Here is a 22,517-nt window from a genome sequence, read left to right on the forward strand (position 1 = left end):
CATTTTTCCAGGAATCTTGTAGTATGTAGATGTGATGCTGGGATTACTCTTTCCCTCAGCCCTCTTGGAATAATCCCTTGTTCGATGTATGATTCCAGAGATAGGATATCCCATCTCCGGTTTAGGGATTTTACTAGCAATTTTTTATGTTCCCTAAATTGTATTTTTAGGTTTTCTTCTTCGGTTTCCTCTGAGGAATTTTCTCTTCCAAATGTCGCTCTAATTTCAGCATCATAAGTGTCTCCTAATACAAATGCCATCTGTCCCAATCAGTATCAGATAAAAAAGAAAAATATGTTTCAATAAAATCAAAGTTGTTTTGACTGGAAGTTTTGTCGCCAGACTGGGGTCTATTTGTCGGGTATTTTCACCTATTTTTGCCTGATCAACCTTATTCAAAACCTGGAAAAAGATATTGATTCATAGAGAATCAAGGGTATATATCACAGAAGAAAAAATAAAATCCAGGGAAACAGGAAGATCACAGAGTTTCTAGGAAATATTTTTCTTATAATGGGGAAGTAAACACAATTAATTGGTAGTATATACCAGGAACCACAGGCAACCAAAGAAAGATTCTGCAGAGAAGTTGGGGGGTAGAGGGGATAAAGATCCTCTCTAGAGGGTTGCAATAACTAGGCTCACTAATTGCTTATTGGTGCAAAATTAATTTTATTAGGTGATATCAAGTAACATAAAATGACAAACAATTTAAAGAAGCTGCCTTTGCAGCAGATATAGTGTGAAGGTAAAATCGCAGGACCCTATGGACCAGGAAAGGTATACTGCTTAGTGAGCAGTATCCCTGCCTTACCACAGCCGAGCAAGCTAAATAGCTCTATAAGAAGCCATCAATTATATTTTGCTCAGCAAAGAGAAAGGAAGTCCCCCCAGTCTCCACAGACATATAACTCAATTTACTTCTCCACAATACTAGTACTCCATGGTACCCCAAGCCGCTGCATAGTGTCATACCTCCGGATACCACCAATCCGGATTACAAACAAAAATATATATATATTTCTCTATTAACGAGCTCCTACAATTAAACCCACATGAGATATATATATACACTCACCTTTTTTAAGGGACATTTTTTGATCCCTCACTTAAAATAACATTTATCTATTGCGCATACTACTTTCTGGATTCAAAACCAGCAATATTCCTTATCACTCCAAGGTCGGAAGAAGCTTTATGCCTATGATTTAATGCACATAATGTGAATATGTATTTGACCAAAATATTTTGTATAAACTATGCATAAATCAATATACACTGTATAGTGCACATTTATAGGCATATCTGCATACCTAAAGACTAGACTCAAGCAGAGGTGAATAGGATCCTTAGTGATCGATCACCCAAGCTTCAAAACAATCTTACCACTTCAAGATTACTTCCATAGGGTGGACTTGGTAAGGCAGGGATACTGCTCACTAAGCAGTATACCTTTCCTGGTCCATAGGGTCCTGCGATTTTACCTTCACACTATATCTGCTGCAAAGGCAGCTTCTTTAAATTGTTTGTCATTTTATGTTACTTGATATCACCTAATAAAATTAATTTTGCACCAATAAGCAATTAGTGAGCCTAGTTATTGCAACCCTCTAGAGAGGATCTTTATCCCCTCTACCCCCCAACTTCTCTGCAGAATCTTTCTTTGGTTGCCTGTGGTTCCTGGTATATACTACCAATTAATTGTGTTTACTTCCCCATTATAAGAAAAATATTTCCTAGAAACTCTGATCTTCCTGTTTCCCTGGATTTTATTCTTTCTTCTGTGATATATACCCTTGATTCTCTATGAATCAATATCTTTTTCCAGGTTTTGAATAAGGTTGATCAGGCAAAAATAGGTGAAAATACCCGACAAATAGACCCCAGTCTGGCGACAAAACTTCCAGTCAAAACAACTTTGATTTTATTGAAACATATTTTTCTTTTTTATCTGATACTGATTGGGACAGATGGCATTTGTATTAGGAGACACTTATGATGCTGAAATTAGAGCGACATTTGGAAGAGAAAATTCCTCAGAGGAAACCGAAGAAGAAAACCTAAAAATACAATTTAGGGAACATAAAAAATTGCTAGTAAAATCCCTAAACCGGAGATGGGATATCCTATCTCTGGAATCATACATCGAACAAGGGATTATTCCAAGAGGGCTGAGGGAAAGAGTAATCCCAGCATCACATCTACATACTACAAGATTCCTGGAAAAATGGAAGGCTACATGCATTGAACATGGTATAAATGTAATGAGATTGATAGTGGAAGAGGAAAAAATTCAACTGAATGAGCTACAAGAACAAATTAAAATAACAGCTAATAAACTTGAACCACTGAAGGACCTTGAAGAATTTGAACTTCAGAATGACTTACTTAAAAAAGAAATAGAGAGAGCACAAAAATCACTCCGCCTGACCAAACAATCTAAATTCCAGCGAGACCAAGGAGATTGGGCGACAGGAGAGATATTTGACCTCAATCCTCAAAATAGAAGAAATAGATCCAGAGGACGTGGCAGATCCTCAAGAAGTAGATCACAAAACTACTCTGATCCATCAGATAGTGAGGAAGAAACACGGTCAGTATCTTTTTCGGGGGAAGATCAGCTGGAGGACAATGTACCTCCAGCAACACCCAAAAGTATACTAAAAAGGACCCCCAGAGGAAGAGGAAACAGACAAGGAAGAGGAGGGGCAAGAGAAGGAGGAAGAATAGAAACGAGACAACAGAGGAAAAAAGAAAAGACTCAGAGATAAGTCCAATGGATAATCTGGACCCTATAACCCCCTTAAACACACTACCTCAAAACTCTATCAATCTACTTACCTCTCCACATGATATAACAAGAAGAAAAATCGAAGAAAATGACCAGAAAGTAATTAATCTATCAGACTTCCAATTGGAGCCAAGACATGTTGACCTACTACAGAGAGGCCTATCCTTCTCCCCAACCGAAGGAATGGACCATTTCGAAGTATATAAAGATGTCTGCCTCTACCTCAGAAAACTTTACTTAAAATTACTATATTCTACGGATAACACTAAGACCACAGAATCTGAAACTATCGATCCTGAAGATCAAGAAGCACTGGATATATTAAATTCACTTCTAGAAGAATCTGAATATGAACATGACCAAATTCAAGAAACAAATATGACACATAGAAAAGCCAACATCACTATCAGATCTACCACAATGCCGAAATTCAACAGCAACAAATGGTTGAATATGTTCCTAACACTAATTGAAGAAGACCTAAAAAAAGTTAAATGGGACTGGCTACCTCCAGACAATTTACTGGGCCCTGAAAGAAAGGCACTTACAGAGCTCAAAAAGGCACCTAACCTAGTCATCAAAAGAAGCGACAAAGGAGGCAACGTTGTATTGATGTCAGAAAACCTTTATGAAAAAGAGGCAATGAGACTTCTCTCAGACACCGAAACATACAAGAGAATTCAACAAAACCCCTTCCCGACTTTAATTAGGAAACTGAATGAAAAACTCAACTTTGCAAGAGAGGTTAACCTTATTACAGAAAAAGAAAAACAATATCTTAAAATATCTGACTATAATACCCCTACATTTTATATCCTACCTAAAATACATAAAAACCCACTTCTACCACCTGGAAGACCGATAGTCTCAGCAGTGGGGGGACCCTTGGAAAAAATAGGGAAATACCTAGACTCTCTCATAAAGGAATTAGTAATAGAATTACCTTCTTACGTCCGAGATACAGGAGACGTATTAAATAAAATCTCCAATCTGCACTTTGAGGGAGAACTATTTTTAGTGGGTATAGATGTAGAATCCCTATACACTTCTATACCCAACGAATGGGGTATACTAGCAGTACACCATTTCCTTGAAAAAAAGTTCCCACTACTCGGAGCACAAAATGAGTTTTTGGTGGAGATTTTGGACTTTGCATTATGCAACAACTTTTTTCAATTCACAGGCCATTACTTCCAGCAGATAAGGGGAACAGCAATGGGAGCTCCTTGGGCACCCTCCTATGCCTGTCTGCACCTCGGATTCTGGGAAGAAGAAAATGTGGTCGCCTCGTCTATGTACCACAGCCATGTACTCACTTGGCTGAGGTACATAGATGATGTGCTCATGGTCTGGGATGGGACACTACAGGAATTAGAAAACTTCATGCTGGAATTAAATACAAACACCCGAAATATTCATCTGACATATACAGCCAGCAAAACCCAAATCGCATTCCTGGACTTAAAAATTTGGCTTGAAGATGGAAAATTCAGAACTACTACCTTTAGAAAAAGTACAGCGGCAAACACCCTTCTAAGGGCAGATAGTGCACATCCAGACCATCTAAAGAAAAACATACCTGTGGGACAATTCATAAGATTGAAGAGAAACTGTTCCAAATACAGCGACTATCTAATAGAGGCAAAAGCACTATACAAAAGATTAAGAGAAAGAGGTTACTCCCACAGAACCCTACGAAGGGCAAAAAGGAAAGCAGGCCTAAGAACTAGAAATCAACTACTCAGTCCAAATCAAAACTCTAAGGAAGACAAAAACACCGCAGGCCCACCCCGACTAATTACCAAATTTGGAAACCAATGGAAGGAAATAAAAGAAGTTCTAGATAGACATTGGCATATCTTGCAAATGACAGACAGGCTGAAAAATATAGTAGGCCCAAAGCCACTGATGGTGGCAAAGAGATCCAAGAACCTTGGAGATCACCTGGTACACTCTGAATACACTAGGTCGAAAAACACACAAAGAAATTGGCTCACGGATTTATCAAAACTAAAAGGAATGTACCCATGTGGACACTGCCACATCTGTGAATTTGTGGAAAAAACTACCACCTTCACAAACTCCTCAGGCACTAAAAATTATAATATACAGTCATTTATCAACTGCAGCACTTCGCGCCTTCTCTACCAAATCACTTGCCCATGCAATAAAATATATGTGGGAAAAACCAAAAGAACATTACGGATCAGAATAGGAGAACATTTAAAAAGTATAAGACTAAAGGAAGAAACACCAATTGCACAACACTTCATTGAAAAGCACGAAGGTAAGCCCACAGGGCTAAAAGTTAAAGGATTCTGGACTTTAAACACTCCAGAACGACGGGGCGACTTTGACCAGGTCCTGCTACGCCATGAAAAAGCATGGATATTTAGACTAGAGACTTTAGCGCCCAAGGGCCTTAACAAAGAACTAAGTTTGAAAGTCTTCCTGGATCCCTAAACAAACTCAGATTAGTCAATCTCTCAAAACAATGCATCTATACCATCAATGACAATATCCATAAAATAAGACATATTTATTTTACATCCAGTATAAAAGTACAAAAATCCAAAAAATTCATATCATGGACTACCAAGAGATAAAAATTAATCTCAGTATTTACTAATTATATATAAACCTTACACTTTTCCGATGGATGATAAAATATTTTCATATATCTTCTACCTTCCTCTCCCCCCAGTCTCCATATACAAAAGCCATCTTTCCTAATTTCATTTAAATTCATTAGGAGGCAACAGTATTAATATATTCAGTTACCATTATGGTTTAAAAACTGTGCTGGTTTTTATCAATGTTTTTTATATAATCACTGTGAGCCTTCTTGATTTATTTATCTGTTTTTTATTGATGACCTGCATTAACATCAATACGGACTGGAACGAACAAAATAAACAGGGCATTACTGTTTAAATCCACTAGATGGCACTAGTTCAGCTAAACAATTAAGTCTACTACAAAACCGACCAATAAGAAAAAGACAATGGATATATAAACAACGGCGGAACGGTACATCGACGTTCTGAAGAAGCGTGCGTCATCACGCGAAACGCGTAAACGTCATACGCCAGCGCCACGCCCACCCCACCAAGGAAACATCCGACCACGTATGGAATGAAGGATACAGATACGGCACATGCAAGCGGCAACCAGGAGAGTACCGGAGACGCAAGAGACAACGATTCCAACCCCTCTCTTCAATCCCTCCTCCCACCTTAATCTTCCGGACCTCCAAAAACTACTCGGTAACCGAAGAAACCCAATCCGGAGACAGAACAGCGGGAGATCAGACACGACTATAGCTGTCTGCATCACACAATGACACGGATCTAGAGGTGCCCCGAAAGGAAACGAGGTAACGTAGCTCAGTGACACCGAGGCAGGTTGACCGGACATCTATGGGTGAGTAAGGGTGAGCGGATGAAAACACTGACCACCCTCTAAATATACTCTTGAGCATTTAATCGGAGACCCCTGCATTCATTCCTATAAGGATATACTCCCCTCAACTAAGGTGTCCTGGTCCCGGGTGCCACGAGCCCCTCTGCACAGCCGAGCAAGCTAAATAGCTCTATAAGAAGCCATCAATTATATTTTGCTCAGCAAAGAGAAAGGAAGTCCCCCCAATCTCCACAGACATATAACTCAATTTACTTCTCCACAATACTAGTACTCCATGGTACCCCAAGCCGCTGCATAGTGTCATACCTCCGGATACCACCAATCCGGATTACAAACAAAAATATATATATATTTCTCTATTAACGAGCTCCTACAATTAAACCCACATGAGATATATATATACACTCACCTTTTTTAAGGGACATTTTTTGATCCCTCACTTAAAATAACATTTATCTATTGCGCATACTACTTTCTGGATTCAAAACCAGCAATATTCCTTATCACTCCAAGGTCGGAAGAAGCTTTATGCCTATGATTTAATGCACATAATGTGAATATGTATTTGACCAAAATATTTTGTATAAACTATGCATAAATCAATATACACTGTATAGTGCACATTTATAGGCATATCTGCATACCTAAAGACTAGACTCAAGCAGAGGTGAATAGGATCCTTAGTGATCGATCACCCAAGCTTCAAAACAATCTTACCACTTCAAGATTACTTCCATAGGGTGGACTTGGTAAGGCAGGGATACTGCTCACTAAGCAGTATACCTTTCCTGGTCCATAGGGTCCTGCGATTTTACCTTCACACTATATCTGCTGCAAAGGCAGCTTCTTTAAATTGTTTGTCATTTTATGTTACTTGATATCACCTAATAAAATTAATTTTGCACCAATAAGCAATTAGTGAGCCTAGTTATTGCAACCCTCTAGAGAGGATCTTTATCCCCTCTACCCCCCAACTTCTCTACATTCATACCACAGTAAGAAAAGTTAATGTGCCTTCTTTCGCCACTACATATGTTAATAGGATTACTGTATGGGGGCTTATCACTCTCCCCCCTCCTTTTGTATTTGTCTTTATATAGACTGCTTTAATTTTTTTTTTTACCTTTCCCTTATTGTAATTACCCATTTTGGTTGAAACTTCATTAAAGCTCGAGGGGGGAAATCACGCTTTCTTCACAGATAACTCCTTCTCTGTCAATTTCGCTGTCATAGAAAGCTTCCTACTCTTTAACGGAGTATGCAACACATCACTTTTGAACAACTGTCTATGTGCAAGCTAATCTAGCGGGACATACGGGATTTTGGAGAGCCTTTGAGGGTTTTTATGCATTGCCCAAACATTACTGCACCCTCCTATTGTCCCCGAGTCTCCATTTAAAGAAGAAAAAAAATAAATAAATAAACAGATTGGAAGTTAACGATCAGCGATATAATCCTATTAAGTGGTGTAAAAGCTTTAGTGTTGTAAGAGCTATTAGGTGATAAACCACAGGCATTCAACATGCCCAAAATCGCCATAGTTCTTTCGATTGCAAGCTATAGTTCTTCCAATTGTAAACCTACTTAAAAATTTTAGCTATTGGCATGGCCTAAATCAATTGAATTGTATTCCTTTATTGCCAAACCTGCAATAGCATCTCACACACAAAAAAAAAAAAAAAAAAAAAAAAAAAAACTTACTGCAACAAACAGCACAGTAGGAAAAGGGTCTGAATAGGACAAGGGGACAGAGCTTTGCATCAGCAGGACCAGAGGGTCCTACACCCCCAAATTGTTAGGTTCTTTTTGCTCTGTCCTTTAGACATAATTCCATCCTGGGTACTGAATTCCTGTATGCATTTCTGAACATCTGCTGTTATATTACAGTACTTAAAGGATGTCTCCTTTTATAATGCATCTGCAGTGCTTTACAAAATATAAAAGGGAGACAGTACCATTACAATAAAAAAAGACATACTGGCTAAGAGGGCCCTGCACATAAAAGCTTACAACCCAACAATATAAAAGATTAAAAGGTCTCTTGCACATGGGGCCATCTAGCTTCAGTGTATACATGTCACAGTTTTAGTGTGCCGGAAGGGAGAGGTGCAGAGTCAAGCCCTACTGCACGCTGTAGGGCCCAGATAGGGCTGAATGCTGTACTTTGTAGTACCCATGTTTAGGACCCCAACAGTTGAGAAGACTGTCTGGAATGCATACACAAGACAGACATGCTTTAGGACTAGGCTTACCGACATTTCATATGGGACTACGTCATGAATGTTTTTCCTTAGGAGGGGAGCTGGGTGTATAAATATTTACTGCACGAGCATGGCCAGTGAATGGAAGAATTTTGGTACAGAATGAAAACTTGAACAGTAGGGCTGCAACGGTTATATTCATAATAGAACAAAACAATCCAACTAAATCGGTTAAAAACCCTCAAAACAACGTGGTGTATAATTTAGTTTTTATGCAGTGGTAAATAACCAGATATATGGTTAGGAAACAAAATATCTAAGCCACTCTGAGGAGCAATGCCATGTGGGACATGTCTCTTCTGTCTCAATGACAAGTTCTCAGGTACTTACCGACATGAAGGGCTGCAACTATTTTCATAATCGAATAGTTGGCCGATGGTTGATTAACCAGTTCTGGACCGAAAGGATTTGCCCCCTAATGATTAGGCCATTTTTTTGCGATTCGGCACTGCGTTACTTTAACGGAAAATGGCACGGTTGTGCAACACTGTACCAAAATAAAAATTGATGTCCTTTTTCCCCCCACAAAATAGAGCTTTCTTTTGGTGGTATTTGATCACCTCTGGAATTTTTTTTTTTTTCGTTGCGCTATAAACAAAAAAAAAAAAAAAAAAGTATTTATTGGTTTGCGCAAAAGTTATCGGGTCTACAAACTAGGGGAAAGATGTCATTTTTATTTTTTTTTTTTTACTAGTAATGGCAGCGATCTGTGATTTTTGGCTGGACTGCGACATTGCGGCAGACAGATCTGACCCCTAACTGACATTTGACACTTGGGGACCAGTGACATTGCTACAGTAATCAGTGCTGAAAATAGAATTTTTGTAAGAACTTACCGTAAAATTCCTGACAGTCGCAGCCCTTCCTTATGTGCTGTCCCTCTCGACATTACCCTCAGCCATTCAGTGCTGCTCTTCCATTTGGTAGCAAGCAGTATAGGAAGACAACAAACCCCAAAATAGAGGGGTGGGGGCTGCGACTGTCAGAGGACTCACAAGAATTTTACGGTAAGTTCTTACAAAAATTATATTTTCTTACGTCCTCTGACAGTCACAGCCCTTTCATATGTTCTTCACTATTGGGATGTCCCAAAGCAGTGCAGCCAGAAAAAAAAAAAAAAAAAAAAAAAAAAACTGAACAGAAGCTCAACAGGAGCCAACCCCAGAAACAATACAGAAAAAAAAAAAAAAAAAAAAAGACCGCAGCACTCAAAAGAGGAAGCACCCGAGGATGCCAGCACGTCTCAACTTGTAGAATTTTGCAAAAGTGTGCACAAACGACCAGTTCGCCACATTACACACCCAAGCCACAGAAGCCTGATGGCAAAAAAGCCCAAGAGGCTCTCACAGCTCTAGTAGAACGCGCCCTCACAGGGAAAGGAGGCACCTGACCCTTTAGTGAATAGGCCTGAACAGTAGTCTGTCTGATCCATTTAGAAATGCTTGCAGCGGGCGCAGCCAAACTTTTCCCAGGTCCCTCGGGAAGGACAAACATGGAATCAGACTTCCTAAAAGACTTTATGGCAGACAGGTAAAAAATGATCGCCCTAACCACATCCAAAGAATGCAAGACAAAGCCTTGGGATGCTTTGGCTACGCAGAAAGCGAACGCAACACAACATCTTAGTTGAGGTGGAAGGCCGACTCCACCTTAGGGAGAAAAGACTGATTTGGTCGCAGGACTGCTTTACCCCTATGAACAACCAGATCAGGTGAACGGCAGGACAGAGCCGCCAAATCAGACACTTTCTGATCCAAATCACAAAGGCAACTTTCTGGGACAAAACAGGCAGAGCTACTTCTCTGATGTTCTCAAAGGGAGGCCCTTGCAAACCGGACAAAAACCAAATCCAGATTCCACGGAGGCGAAGGAGCCCTCCGCGGGGGAGCCAGACAATGCGCACCTTGAACATGCAAATCAAAGTAAGTAGTCGCCAAGGGACGCTGGAAGAAAAAGGCTAAGGCTGACAACTGACCTTTGAGCATGCCCAGCGCCAAACGCGGTTCCACACCTTCCTGCAGGAAGGCCAAAACCCTCCCCCTTGAAAAAGGAGCAAGGATAAAAACCCTTGCGACGCACACCAGGCAAAGCACACCTTCCAGGCATGATGGTAAATCTTCCTGGGGAGGTAGCCTTCAGATCTCTCAGCAAGGTAGGAAGGACAGCAAACAGAGACCTCTGTCTCTCAACACCTGGCTTCCAACAGTCACACCGTTCAAGCCAGAGACTGTAAAGCAGGATGGAAGATCGGCTCTTGAAACAGCAGATCTTCTCACAGAGGCAGTCGCCAGGGAAGCACGAAGACCATCTGTACGAGGTCTGCATACCAAGACCGACGCGGCTGAAGCTACCAAAATTACCGGCACCCGTACCAGCGCCAACCTGCGGAGGAACCTGGCCAACCGTTGAATCAGAGGAAAGGCATAGATCAGCCGATACCGGTGCCAGGGCACCAACGCGTCCGCCAGAGATCTCAGACCCTGGCCACGAACCTTCCCACCTTTTTGTTGAGACGGGATGCGAACAGATCCGCGTCCGGAGTCCCCCATGGGGCACACAGGAGGCGAAACACCTCCGGATGCAGGGACCATTCCCCATGATCCAAGGACTGACTACTCAGATAGTCCGTCTGCCAGTTCTCCACTCCAGAAACGTGAACAGCGGAGATAGCAAGAACATGCGCCTCGGCCCAAATCAGGACCTCGGCCACTACCTTGGCCGCCCAGCACTCTTGGTGCCCCCTTGGTGATCCGATATAAACCACAGCCATGGCATTGTCCGTTCGAACACCAACCGTGCAACCCAGTCGCCCAATGGAACAGGCAGCGTGATCGCCCTGAGCTCCCGGACATTTATCGGTAAGGAGGATTCCTCCGCTGACCACGCCCCCCCACTGGGTACACAGGGTGTCCAGCTCTCCACCCCAGCCCGACAGGCTGGCATCCCTGCAGATCACCGTCCACAACAGGAGGCAGAAAAGGATGTGCCCTGGTTCAGAGCGGGAGATAGGAGCCACCACGAAAGCTTCGACCTCGTGAAGCGGCTTAAACATATCCTCCTGTCCAGTGACTGAGGATCCTTGTTCCACTTGGCAAGAAGCTCTGCTTGCAGAGCACGTGTGAAACTGAGCAAATGGGATCGCCTCGAAGGCCAAAACTATCAGCCCCAGGGACCTCATGCAGGGCCGTAGGGAGCAGAGATCCTTGTCCCAGAGGGACCTGATCTCGCCCTGCAAAGTCAGTTTTTTCCTCCGGGAGAAAACCTTTACGCCTGAGCGGAGTCCAAGACCATGCCCAGGTAATATACAGGCAGACTGACGGGGTCAGCGTCGGAACTTCTGGAAATGGATGATCCACCCAAACTCCTGGAGTGTCTGAGCCGTGACCATCAGATCGCTCGACAGAGTGGCACAAGAGCTTGCCCTCAACAGGAGGTCGGCCAGATAACCGAGGATGGCAATCCCCCTCTTGCACAGCAGAGCCAGCATCGGAGCCAAAACTAGACCAAAGGGCAATGCCACAAACTGAATGTGGTCCTCTGCCACTGCGAAGTAGGAATGCAGCGGATGACCCTCGTAGATAGGGATGTGCAGATACGCATCCTTTAAGACGATGGAGGCCAGAAAATCCCCCTGACTCAGACGCTACCACCGACTGGATGGCTTTCCATCCAGAACTTCGGCACCTGCACAAGGCGGTTCAGAGACTCAAGGTCCAGAATCGGACGCACTTTGCCCTCTTTTCTGGGCACCGTGAACAGGTTTGAATAGAACCCGCAAAACCCGTCCCGCTGAGGAACCGGTACAGCAACTCCTTGAGCAAGAAGAACTTGCACAGTCCCCTTGAGATCTCTTAAACGATCGGGAGAAAGACAGATTTGATGGAAAGAACCTGTCTGTGGGGCGAGATCGAAATTTGATCTTGTGCCCTGAACGAATCAGTTCGTGAAGCCACTTGTCCCTAATTCGGGACAACCAGGATTCCTAAAAGCAACACAGACGTCCCCCCACCCCTGAAAATGGGCGAGGGCGTCCCTTCAGGTGGAGGAAGACTGGGCTGCAGCACCGGACTGACCGGCCTTGGGCTTACCAGACCAGGGCTTCTTGTTACCGCCGGAGGCCTTGAAGAAGTTACCTTTGTCCTGCGCCCCTGAGGCACGAAAAGGCCACCTTTGCGGCTTGGGGCATGAGGTTACCTTTACCCCCTGTAAGACCCTTTACAATCTCATCCAAGGAGTCACCAAAAGGACGTTGCCCCTAGGGACAGGTGACACCGTCCAGCGATTGGACACTGGGACCGCAAAAGGGTAGCGGCATTTAAAAAAAAAAAAAACGCTTAGGCACCGCCAGCAAGTGTCGCCACTGTTCAGTCACGATATACTGAAAACTCTTTTGGGCTATGCAGGACCCGAAGGTAACCCGCTTACCCAACTGGGTGGGCTCATCAATATTCAAAGCATCCCTGACGTAAAGCGCGTTACCGCGCTGCGGCGGAGGACTCCCCCACTTCCCCTTCTGAGTGTGCGGACTAGAACCCCACAGAGGGGACGTTGTCCGTGGCAACCATATCAGGCTCTGATCAGAGACAGAGGGCATCAGCCGGTTCATAACAGCACAGACATAATTTGTGACGCCAAAGTAGCAATTTTGCTGCAGGTACAGAAGCTGATCCCGCAACTGCCGCCGGAGTTCCCCTTTACAGTGGAGCAGTGGTTTTCCCAAAAAAAAAAAAAAAAAAACACCCAAGAAGCATTAAAAAAAAAAAACCCCAAATGACAGACATGTGAAACAAACCGCTCACCCCTGCAGCAAAGATGGACGGAGGAAGTGACATCATCCACAAGAGGCCGAACTGCGCCCTGAGCCACACAAAAACGAATGCCAATAGGAAAAAAAATAAAATGAATAAAAATCACAGGGAAAATGGCCGCCGCCCTTACATCTGCCCACATCCAAGATGGCGCCAGAACCGGTGCCAAACAGCAAAAATGGCTGCTGCCCTTACTAAGTAAGCCAGGCATGCCCCACCCAAAATGGCGGCCGAAAAACCGGCGCCGAATACTCAGGAACCCAGGACCCTGGCCACCGCGGGAATCCTTCATGAAGCCCCCCCAGAACAAGGTAAAAAAGCCCCACGCCCCCATGAGGAAGCAGGGACAGCCCAGAGGGGACACCCCAGAAACTGCATGTTCTGACATCCCCATGGAGAGGGCCCAAATTACCACCCCCCCCCCCCCCCGATGGCTGTCCCAGGGACACTGGGGGGGGGGGTAGCATCACTTATACCATGGACCACGGGCTCCGCTCTGATACGGACCACCTCCCACCCAGAGTGGGGGTGCCGTCAGCCAAGGGTGGACACAGGGCGTTCCAGAGTTAAGTCTTCCCGAAGAAAAATCTCTCCGCAGGCTCGTCCCCCTCCGTCAGGGCACCGTCATGCCGAGGACAAAATAACCTGCACACGCTCGCTGGCCAGGCCGGGGACACCATAAGGATCTAGATTATCCATTGAGAGGCCCAGCCCGGCTGTCGCTTGTAGTTCTCCAGGAGGATCTCCCTGACTAACTAGCGATAGTGAATGAGGAAAAATAGTAGAATGAAAACATTTTTCAAAGAAAAATAAAAACTGAGACAGGAGTCCCAGAGTCCCAGCAGGGAAACCTATTCCTACTCCTAAGCTAGGCAGCAAGAAACTGAACAGCACTGAATGGCTGAGGGTAATGTCGAGAGGGACAGCCCCCTAAAGGTGTGTCTTTGTTTAACTCTTTATCAAGTTTTCACTACCTAGCCTGCTCCTGCAGAGGGTGCCATTGCCCAATAGTGAACATATGGAAGGGTTGCAACTGTCAGGACGCAAGAGAAATATGTACTGTTACTGTAATAATGACACTGGCAGGGAAGGGGTTAACCTAGGGGTGATCAAAGGGTTAATTGTGAGCCTAGGGGAGTGTTTAACTGTGGGGAGGGGTGGGGGGGAACTCGTGAAATGATTATAGAGACCTGTGATCCTATACAGAAGGATAACCGGCGCTCTGATCATTTCAGAGAGAACGGTCAGCAGTGTTTACAACAGCTGACAGTCCTCTCAGCGGGGAGTGATCGCGGGTGCCCGGCGACAATCACGGCTGCTGGTCCCATGGATCTGCATCCCCGCACCCGCCTAGTAGGGGTCTGAACCTCTAGGGGAATCAAAGATTGAGAAAGACCCGAGGGTCCTAGTGGAAGATAGACTAAGCAACAGCATGCAATGCCAAGCTGAAGCTACCAAAGCCGGCCGAATACTAGCATCCATAAAAAAAAAAAAAAAAGGATATACTCCAGAGATGAACAAAACTATAAACCTGCCACTTTATAAACGGGGTATTCTGTCCAGTTCTGATCAACAGTCCTCAGAAGGGATATGCTGGAGCTGAGGAGAGTCCAAAGAAGGGCAATGAAACTAATAAGGGGATTGGAGGACCTCAATTACAAGGAGCGACTACAAGCACCATGTTTATTTTCGCTGGAGAAAAGATGCTTGAGAGGGGACAGGATAGCAATCTACATATATATTAAAAAAAAGAATAGCGCAACCATGCAAAAGAAATGACTATCAAATATGGAGACCATCCATAAATAAAAATGGGGATTTAGTTCCACCATATGGCCATATCGTGCTCAAGCCCACCACTGCGTCAAAGTACCCCATTATCGGTGGGTCCTACACTATCCATAAAAAAAGGGGTGAACTTACTTTTAGCATTTGTACCTATAATATGGCTTATCTATAGGTATTTAAATATCTCCTAAACAGTGAAAGAAGAGATATTGATCATTATATGCAGCAGATGTCATCAGCGCATGCGCTCTGAAGGAATGGCTGCCCGTGCTGTGACCAGGGGCATGCACGAGAGCGACGTCAGGAGGCTCTGACCAGTAGCACAGCCAAAGTCCAGACCCGGAAGAAAGACTGGTGAAGATCAACGCAGCCTCCAGCGGGGATGACGCAGGCTTTGTTTGCAGGCAGGTGTCACATAATTATGCATTTACTTATAAAAAAAAAAAAAAAACTAAAAATTGGATTTTTGACTTGCTGTAAAATTCATTTCTCTGGTGTTCATTGACGGAAACCGCTCCTGATCTTCACCATTGGGTTATACTGCCCCCTACAGTAGTAGGACACTAGGCAGAAAAAAAAAAAAAAAGTCTGGCTACGCCTATGCTCTTGGCTGCAGGTATCCCGTTTTGCTACAAGCAGTTTCAGACGAATTACAACTCCAGAGGGGCGGGTGCTGTGGCCGTCAATGATCAGAGAAAAAGGATTTTACGGTAAGTCAAAAATCCCATATTCTTTTGTTCTCAAAAAGGAGGCTTCTGGAGGACTGGGCACCAAATTGAGGCCCCAAGGTGGTTGCAGAGACCGCACTGGAGGGGTCAAGTGCCTAACTCCCTGAAGAAAAGTACACACCAGGGAGTAGGTGGCCAAGGACCATAGAAAGAAGACCGCTAAGGCCGACACCTGACCCTTGATAGTACTCAAGGCCAGTTTCTGCTCAACCGTTTTTTGAAGGAAGTGCAAGATTCGAGCCAGCCAAAGAGCGAGGGTGAATCCCAAGAGACTCATACCATGCAATGTACGTCCTCCACATATGATTGTGTATCTTCCTAGAAGTAGATTTCCTAGCTTTTAACAATAACAGACTCAGACAAACCTCTATCCATCAACACCTGGCATTCCTCTATCCATCAGCACCTGGCATTCAACGGAATCCCTTCTTCCTCAATCCTGCACAGAAGTCTTGGCAGAAGATTGAGGAGTGAGGAGGGAGCTGTAAATTAGACGATACTGGCTTGAAGGAGCCACTAAGGAGTCTGTGGCGTAGGCTAGAGGATCCCGAGACCGTGCCCCAAACCGCTAAGATTTTAATTAAAAATCTCACAAGCATAATAAAAACATATTTACATATATACAAAATCAATATATAAAACAAAAATAGCTTACATCTGCATAGAAACAGAAAATTGTTACTATCATGAATAAACTCAAAGCCCTAACCTCCACCTAAACACCCCCTCAGGCTAAGAAACAATTACACATTTATCCCATGCATGCAGCCTTTTTCCAAAAATCCAATCTTATAAAATCTAGAGGACGTGAAAGGACAAAAAGAAAAGCCACCTACCCAGAGACTGACAGACAGCAGGTACGGGGACCTGACATTCCTCCATGCCTTAGCACAGGCTCCAGGCTGCCACCTGTCCTTCTCAAGACCCTGAATCTGCCCAACCTCACCCAGAATGTTGTGCACCACCACCTCGACAGGAAGGACTTTTTTCCGAGTAGAAACCTGACACCGTGCGTTCCATGTGAAGTAACGGACTACCAAGCGAACTAGAAAAAGTGTCTCAAAATCAAAATACCGATGTGTCTCAAAAACACCCCTACGACCACTCCGCATAACTTGAGTGGGAAAGGAAAGGAATACCCAGAGCCCAACACACTTATAGACTTATATTGAAGGGGCACTGCAGAAAGAAATGGTTCATCGTCTCCTCCACACTACCACACTCCACTCTTGGACAACCAAACCTCTGTACCCTTCCTGTTGAGGTGAGAGTAAACCCCCCCCCCCCCCAACTGATGAAACTGCTCCGGATGAAGAGAGCATTCCCCCTTGCCCAACGCCTGTCGACAGAGGCAATCTGCTTGCCAACTATCCACCCCTGGAATTTGTACAGCGGAGAGGGCTGGACCAAATTGTTCTGCCCACCTTTGAATACCGGCTACCTCCAGAGGCGCCAGGGCACTTCTGGTGCCCCCTTGGTGATTGACATAGGCCATGGCTGTCGCATTGTCCGATTAAATGCGTACTGGACACCCCTGAAAAGGAACTGTCCAATGATTCAGACAGTCTGATCCCTCGGAGTTCCAGTACATTCATAGTCCGTCTAGACTCAGGAAAAGTCCAGACACCTTAAGCACAATCTGTGCCGATGACCCCTCCCCACCCAGACAAGCTTGCATCCCTGTTGACAACCTTCCAGTATAAGGAGAGAAAGTGTCGAAGTGCCAGAGAATGAAGCCACCGGATCAGGGACCCTCTCGCACCCCGGCTCAACAGGATCAGATTGGCTAAAGACCGAGGATTCTTGTTCCATTTCACCAGGATCTCTTTGCACAGTTCCACATGAGCTCTCTGCAAACAGAACCGCCTCGAAGGTAGACACAATCAGGCCCAGCACCCACATGCAAGTCCGTCTGCTGGACAACAGAAGCTGGATTGCCTCCTGCACTTTCTGGAGTTTTTCCAGGAGGAAGAAACACACTAGCTGAGGCAGAGTCCAGAGACAGACCCAGATAGTCCAGCAGACTTCTGAAGGTTAAGACTCCAAAACGATGAGTCAGATGAGGCAGGGGGAAGGCAGGGGATGCCCGTTTCCCCAGGACCATAATCCACCTTGGACATGAAGGACTCCAGGACCACCGTCAGTGCAGTCATGGATTGGTAGGACCCGGAGGGCCCGGCAGCCTTAGGGAAATCAGGTGATGAAATGTGCTCCAGGGACTCCATTAGAGAAGAGGGGGAGCCACACAGTGTATAACACTGCTAGAGGCACCCCCACCGCGCTGGTGGTACTACAGGGTCCAGCACAGAGCACTACCGCTGCTATAGCAGAAAGAGGGAGAGAAAACCTCACCAAAAGACTTTCCACCACCGATCAGGCACTTACAGCACCAGACTGCAGTGATCAGGAAGAGAATGATCCAGGAGTTAGCACTAGAGGATGAGGAGGGGCTCCCACCGCCGAAACCACTGTCCCTATAGTGTCAAAAACATGGCTGCCGCTATTTTCAATGAGAAACCACAATAAAAATTACCGCCGAGGCTACACAAACATGGCCGCTGATCACAGCACAAAAAGGCCCTAAGAAAATGGCGCCACACGGCTCCCTGGGGGGCCCCAGGAACAACTAACATGAGCCCAGCAGGAGGAGGGGCCCTGGCAGGAATGTCCCATCAGGTACAGCTCCCTCCCACGTTGATCGCTGCGCTCCCCCGCCCTCATCACCAGCTCAACACCCTAGACCGACCTAGAAGGTATAACCCCCCCACTGGGGGGGTGTAGGCAGATGGGGGGTGCTGCATGACAAGTGGTGAACCCGGGGTACGACCATCCCAGGGAGGGGCACATGTCCACCCCAAAAACCTCCAGGGTTAGAGGGGGGACAGCTGCTCACTATACCAGGAATAGGATGGGCACCGCTCCAGACAGACCACCGCTCCATCAGAATAGGGGAGGCTGTCGGCCAGGTGGATTGCTGCGACTCAGGCCGAGGCCAAGTCGTATGCCCCCTCATGAGACATTTAACGCTCAGGCCAGCCCCGTCCAGTGGGGCTATGTCACGGCTGACCTAGTGAGGAGCTGAGGTCTGCTCCCGCTCACTGGTCAAGACTGGGGGGGACCCTCTGGATCTAGATTATCCAGGCCGTCGCCCAATCCGGCAGTTGATAGACTCAACAGGAACAAAAGATAGGAAAAAAAAAATTCCATTTAAAAGTAAAAAATGCCAGGACCAGAGATCCCATCAAGGAAGTAGGTCCTTACTCCTGACTAGGCAGGGGAAAAAAAAAAAAAAAAAAAAAACTGAAAGCCTATAGCTGAGAGTGGGAGTATACCCCTTGGGACTACCCCATAAGCGTAGTCAAGTTTTTTTTTCCTGCCCAGTGTCTTACTCCTGTAGGGGGCAGTATAACCCAACTGTCAATATAAGGAGCTGTGTCCGTCGATGACTAAAAGAGATTATTAAAATAGAATATATTACTGCAAAGTATAGAGCCCCCCCCCCCCCCCCCCAAGGTAAAAAACAAAACTTCTGACTTTAGAATCACTATAAAAATCCCTTACCTGTCCTGCTTTAGGACTGCATGTCCCATGAGGCATTGCTCCTCACATTCAAAGTTCTCAGGCACTTACTGACATGTAGGGACGGTGTACTGAGCTGTGTGTGCTGCACTTTATTTCCCCGATACATAAGCCAATAATGTGTTCTAATCGGCTGGCCAACGAATGGATTATAAAAATAATGGTCAACTATTCGATTATGTCAGTTATGTCAAAACAATCACATTCCCCAGCTCCTCAAACTGTGGCCTCCCTTATCTGAATCATGGGGGCTGACCCCTGATCCCACCTTTTCCCCTTTTTTATTACATTTTTTTTTAAATTTAGCGTGGGTGTGCATTGCTCTGCCCAGTCAGGTGCATCATTTATACAAAGATCCATTCAAAGGGACCTGTAGAAATAAAGCCTACAAGACTCATCTGCAACTGCAGGAGAGGGACTTTTAGATCTCAATGGAACACAAGCCCCTTTAAAGCAAAAGTAAACCCTTCAATCCTTCACAGCCAAGGAAGTTGCCATCTTAGCCTTTGTTTGACCTGCAGTTGCCATGGTGCTGAACATCTAATCAGTTATGAGACCAGTCATGTGATGGCTTGGCCATTTGGTTAAGAGCACAAGATAATGTGACATACCTTGAATGTAACGGTTTTGGGTAACTGGGTTAAAACAAAAGTTCAGTTTCTTGATCTACATTCAAATACAATTTATATTTCCTACCATGCTTTGCTCGTTCACTTTAGCAACAAATTAATCAGAATTAAAAAGTTTTCCAAGAGCAAAACAGCTTAAGTAACTATAAGACTTCGCTATACTGAGCCTTTTTGTGCTAAAATGGATACCATACATTCCATCCTGGAACTCCAGTGCAGCACGCCGGATAATTTTTTCTCTTACAAGATCAGATTCCTTTTTGGGTTTAGATTTGGAGTTCTCAGATTTCCTTAGTGTTAGTCTCTAAGAAAAAAAAAAAAAAAAACCCACACAGATCACTCATATGCAACATCTGACAAAAGACAAATTATGTAAAAACATTCTTTTAAAAAAATTATTTTTGGTCACAGTGAGGTTGAGGTCTAAAGCTAAACCACTTCTGTACCGGAAGATTTTTTCCCCCCTTAATGACCAGGACATATTTTGCGATTCGGGACTGCGTTACTTTAACGGACAATTGCACGGTCGTACCCAAATAAAATTGATGTCCTTTTTTTTCCCCACAAATGGAGCTCTCTTTTAGTGGCATTTGATTGCCTCTGAAATTGGTATTTATTTTTTGTGCTATAAACAAGACCGACAATTCTAGGGGAAAAAAAAAAAAACACACATTTTTCACTTTCTGCTATAGAACATTCCCAAAAAAAAAAAAAAAAAAAAAAAAAAAAAAAAAAAAAAAGTTAAAATCGAAGTGTAACATTTAAGGCCAATTTGTTTTCTGCTACATATTTTTGGTAAACAAAAAAAATTGCAATAAGCGTATTTTGATTGGTTTGTGCAAAAGTTATCCTGTCTACTAACTACATGAAAGATTTAGGTCATTGTCTTTTGTTTTTTTTACGAGTAATGGGGGCGATCTGCGATTTTTAGCGGGACTGCGACATTGCGGCGGACAGATTGGACCCCTGACATTGACACTACTACAGTAATCCGTGCTAAAAATATGCACTGTTACTGTAATAGATAAAAAGGGTGTGAAGGCGCTTGGTTAAAGGTGATATTAAAAAATTGATTCCCATTATCTGCTGCCTCTTGAGTTTTAAATGTGACAATTAAAATATATGAATATAAAAAGTGTAAGGGTGCTGATATTCACTAAAACCGATGTGTATTAAATATAAAATCACCAAATATTCTAAAGATCACCAAATATTAAATCACAATAAGACAATTAAAATATTTGCAACGTGTCTATAGAACGTGCAGTATGTGATAAAGTGACTGCAATACCAGTGATAAAACAAATTCTTGCAAAATAATGCACGAGCAATAACAGTGCTAAACAAATTATTTCATGACAAATAACCAATAGAAAGTGCAGAGTGCAAAATTCAAGTGACGTATTGCTATAATGTAAAAAATATAATAGACTAATTCAAAATGAATAGTGCAAAATATCCACTACTAGTGACACTTGTGATCATATGCTAGTGCCTATAGGTGGCTGGTGCAATTTGATCAGTATACTAGTGACTTTTTAGCATGCAAAGAGTCACTCAAGTGACTTTTTAGTCCATATAGTAGAGTATCAGGGATGGATAAGAAATCCAAGCGTTTCCAGCGCGTGATCCTTTGTGAGCTAGGTGACAATATTAAATGCCCACCAGAGGTAAATGGGTCACACAGACCCTATGGGCTTTTTTGATATATAAAGATATGGCCACTCCACCTCCTTCCTCAGTTGGAGTTTCTGGATCTTTTGCTTGGAAATCCCTTAGGGCTTCAGGGGGTTAATGCTTCACTTAATTTCTCCTCGATCAGTAGCTCCAAAAATGGGGATCTATCCCGGTATCTCAGTTTGGAGGTATAAGAGAGGAAGCCAAACATAGCGTGATACCGTTTTATTAAAATATTCAAAAACAAGTAAAAAAATGGAGACTTCCTCATGACGCATAGTTGATTGCGAAATGCGTTGTGGTCTTAGCCTGACTTCACGATGTCACATCCGGATATCGGTGGAATGCACGCCGATCACCGTTCTACCTCTGGTCATTGTGAAGCCCTAATACATGCATCTGTCAGCTGACAGACTTAGCGGCTTTCACACAGCACATTGAGCCCTCTTATCTGTGCTTGGATAGCACCAACAAATGTAAGGATCCATTTTTTACTTGTTTTTGAATATTTTAATAAAAAAAAAAAAAAAAAGTTATCACGCTATGTTTGGCTTCCTGTCTCTTATACCTCCAAACTGAGATACTGGGATAGATCCCCGTTTTTGGAGCTACGGATCCAGGAGAAACTAAGTGAAGCATTAACCCCCCTGAAGCCCTAAGGGATTTCCAAGCAAAAGATCCAGAAACTCCCAACTGAGGAAGGAGGTGAAGGAGTGGCCATATCTTTATATACCAAAAAAAGACCATAGGGTCTGTGTGACCCACCTACCTCTGGTGAGTATGTAATATTGTCACCTAGCTCACAAAGGATCACGCGCTGGAAACACCCGGAT

General features: G+C 44.1%; 1 protein-coding gene across 1 annotated transcript in view; it reads right to left on the minus strand.

Annotated features, from left to right (window-relative positions):
• OXCT1 (3-oxoacid CoA-transferase 1) overlaps window positions 1-22,517 on the minus strand; it is a 261,457-nt gene that overhangs the window by 137,058 nt on the left and 101,882 nt on the right. The window contains exon 9 of the mRNA XM_082251643.1: window positions 20,197-20,311. Within this exon, the coding sequence (XP_082107769.1) occupies window positions 20,197-20,311 (115 nt within the window). The remainder of the gene's footprint in view (window positions 1-20,196; window positions 20,312-22,517) is intronic.

This window comes from Pelophylax lessonae (genome assembly GCF_965119305.1).
Source record: "Pelophylax lessonae genome assembly, chromosome: 1".
NCBI lineage: Eukaryota > Metazoa > Chordata > Amphibia > Anura > Ranidae > Pelophylax > Pelophylax lessonae.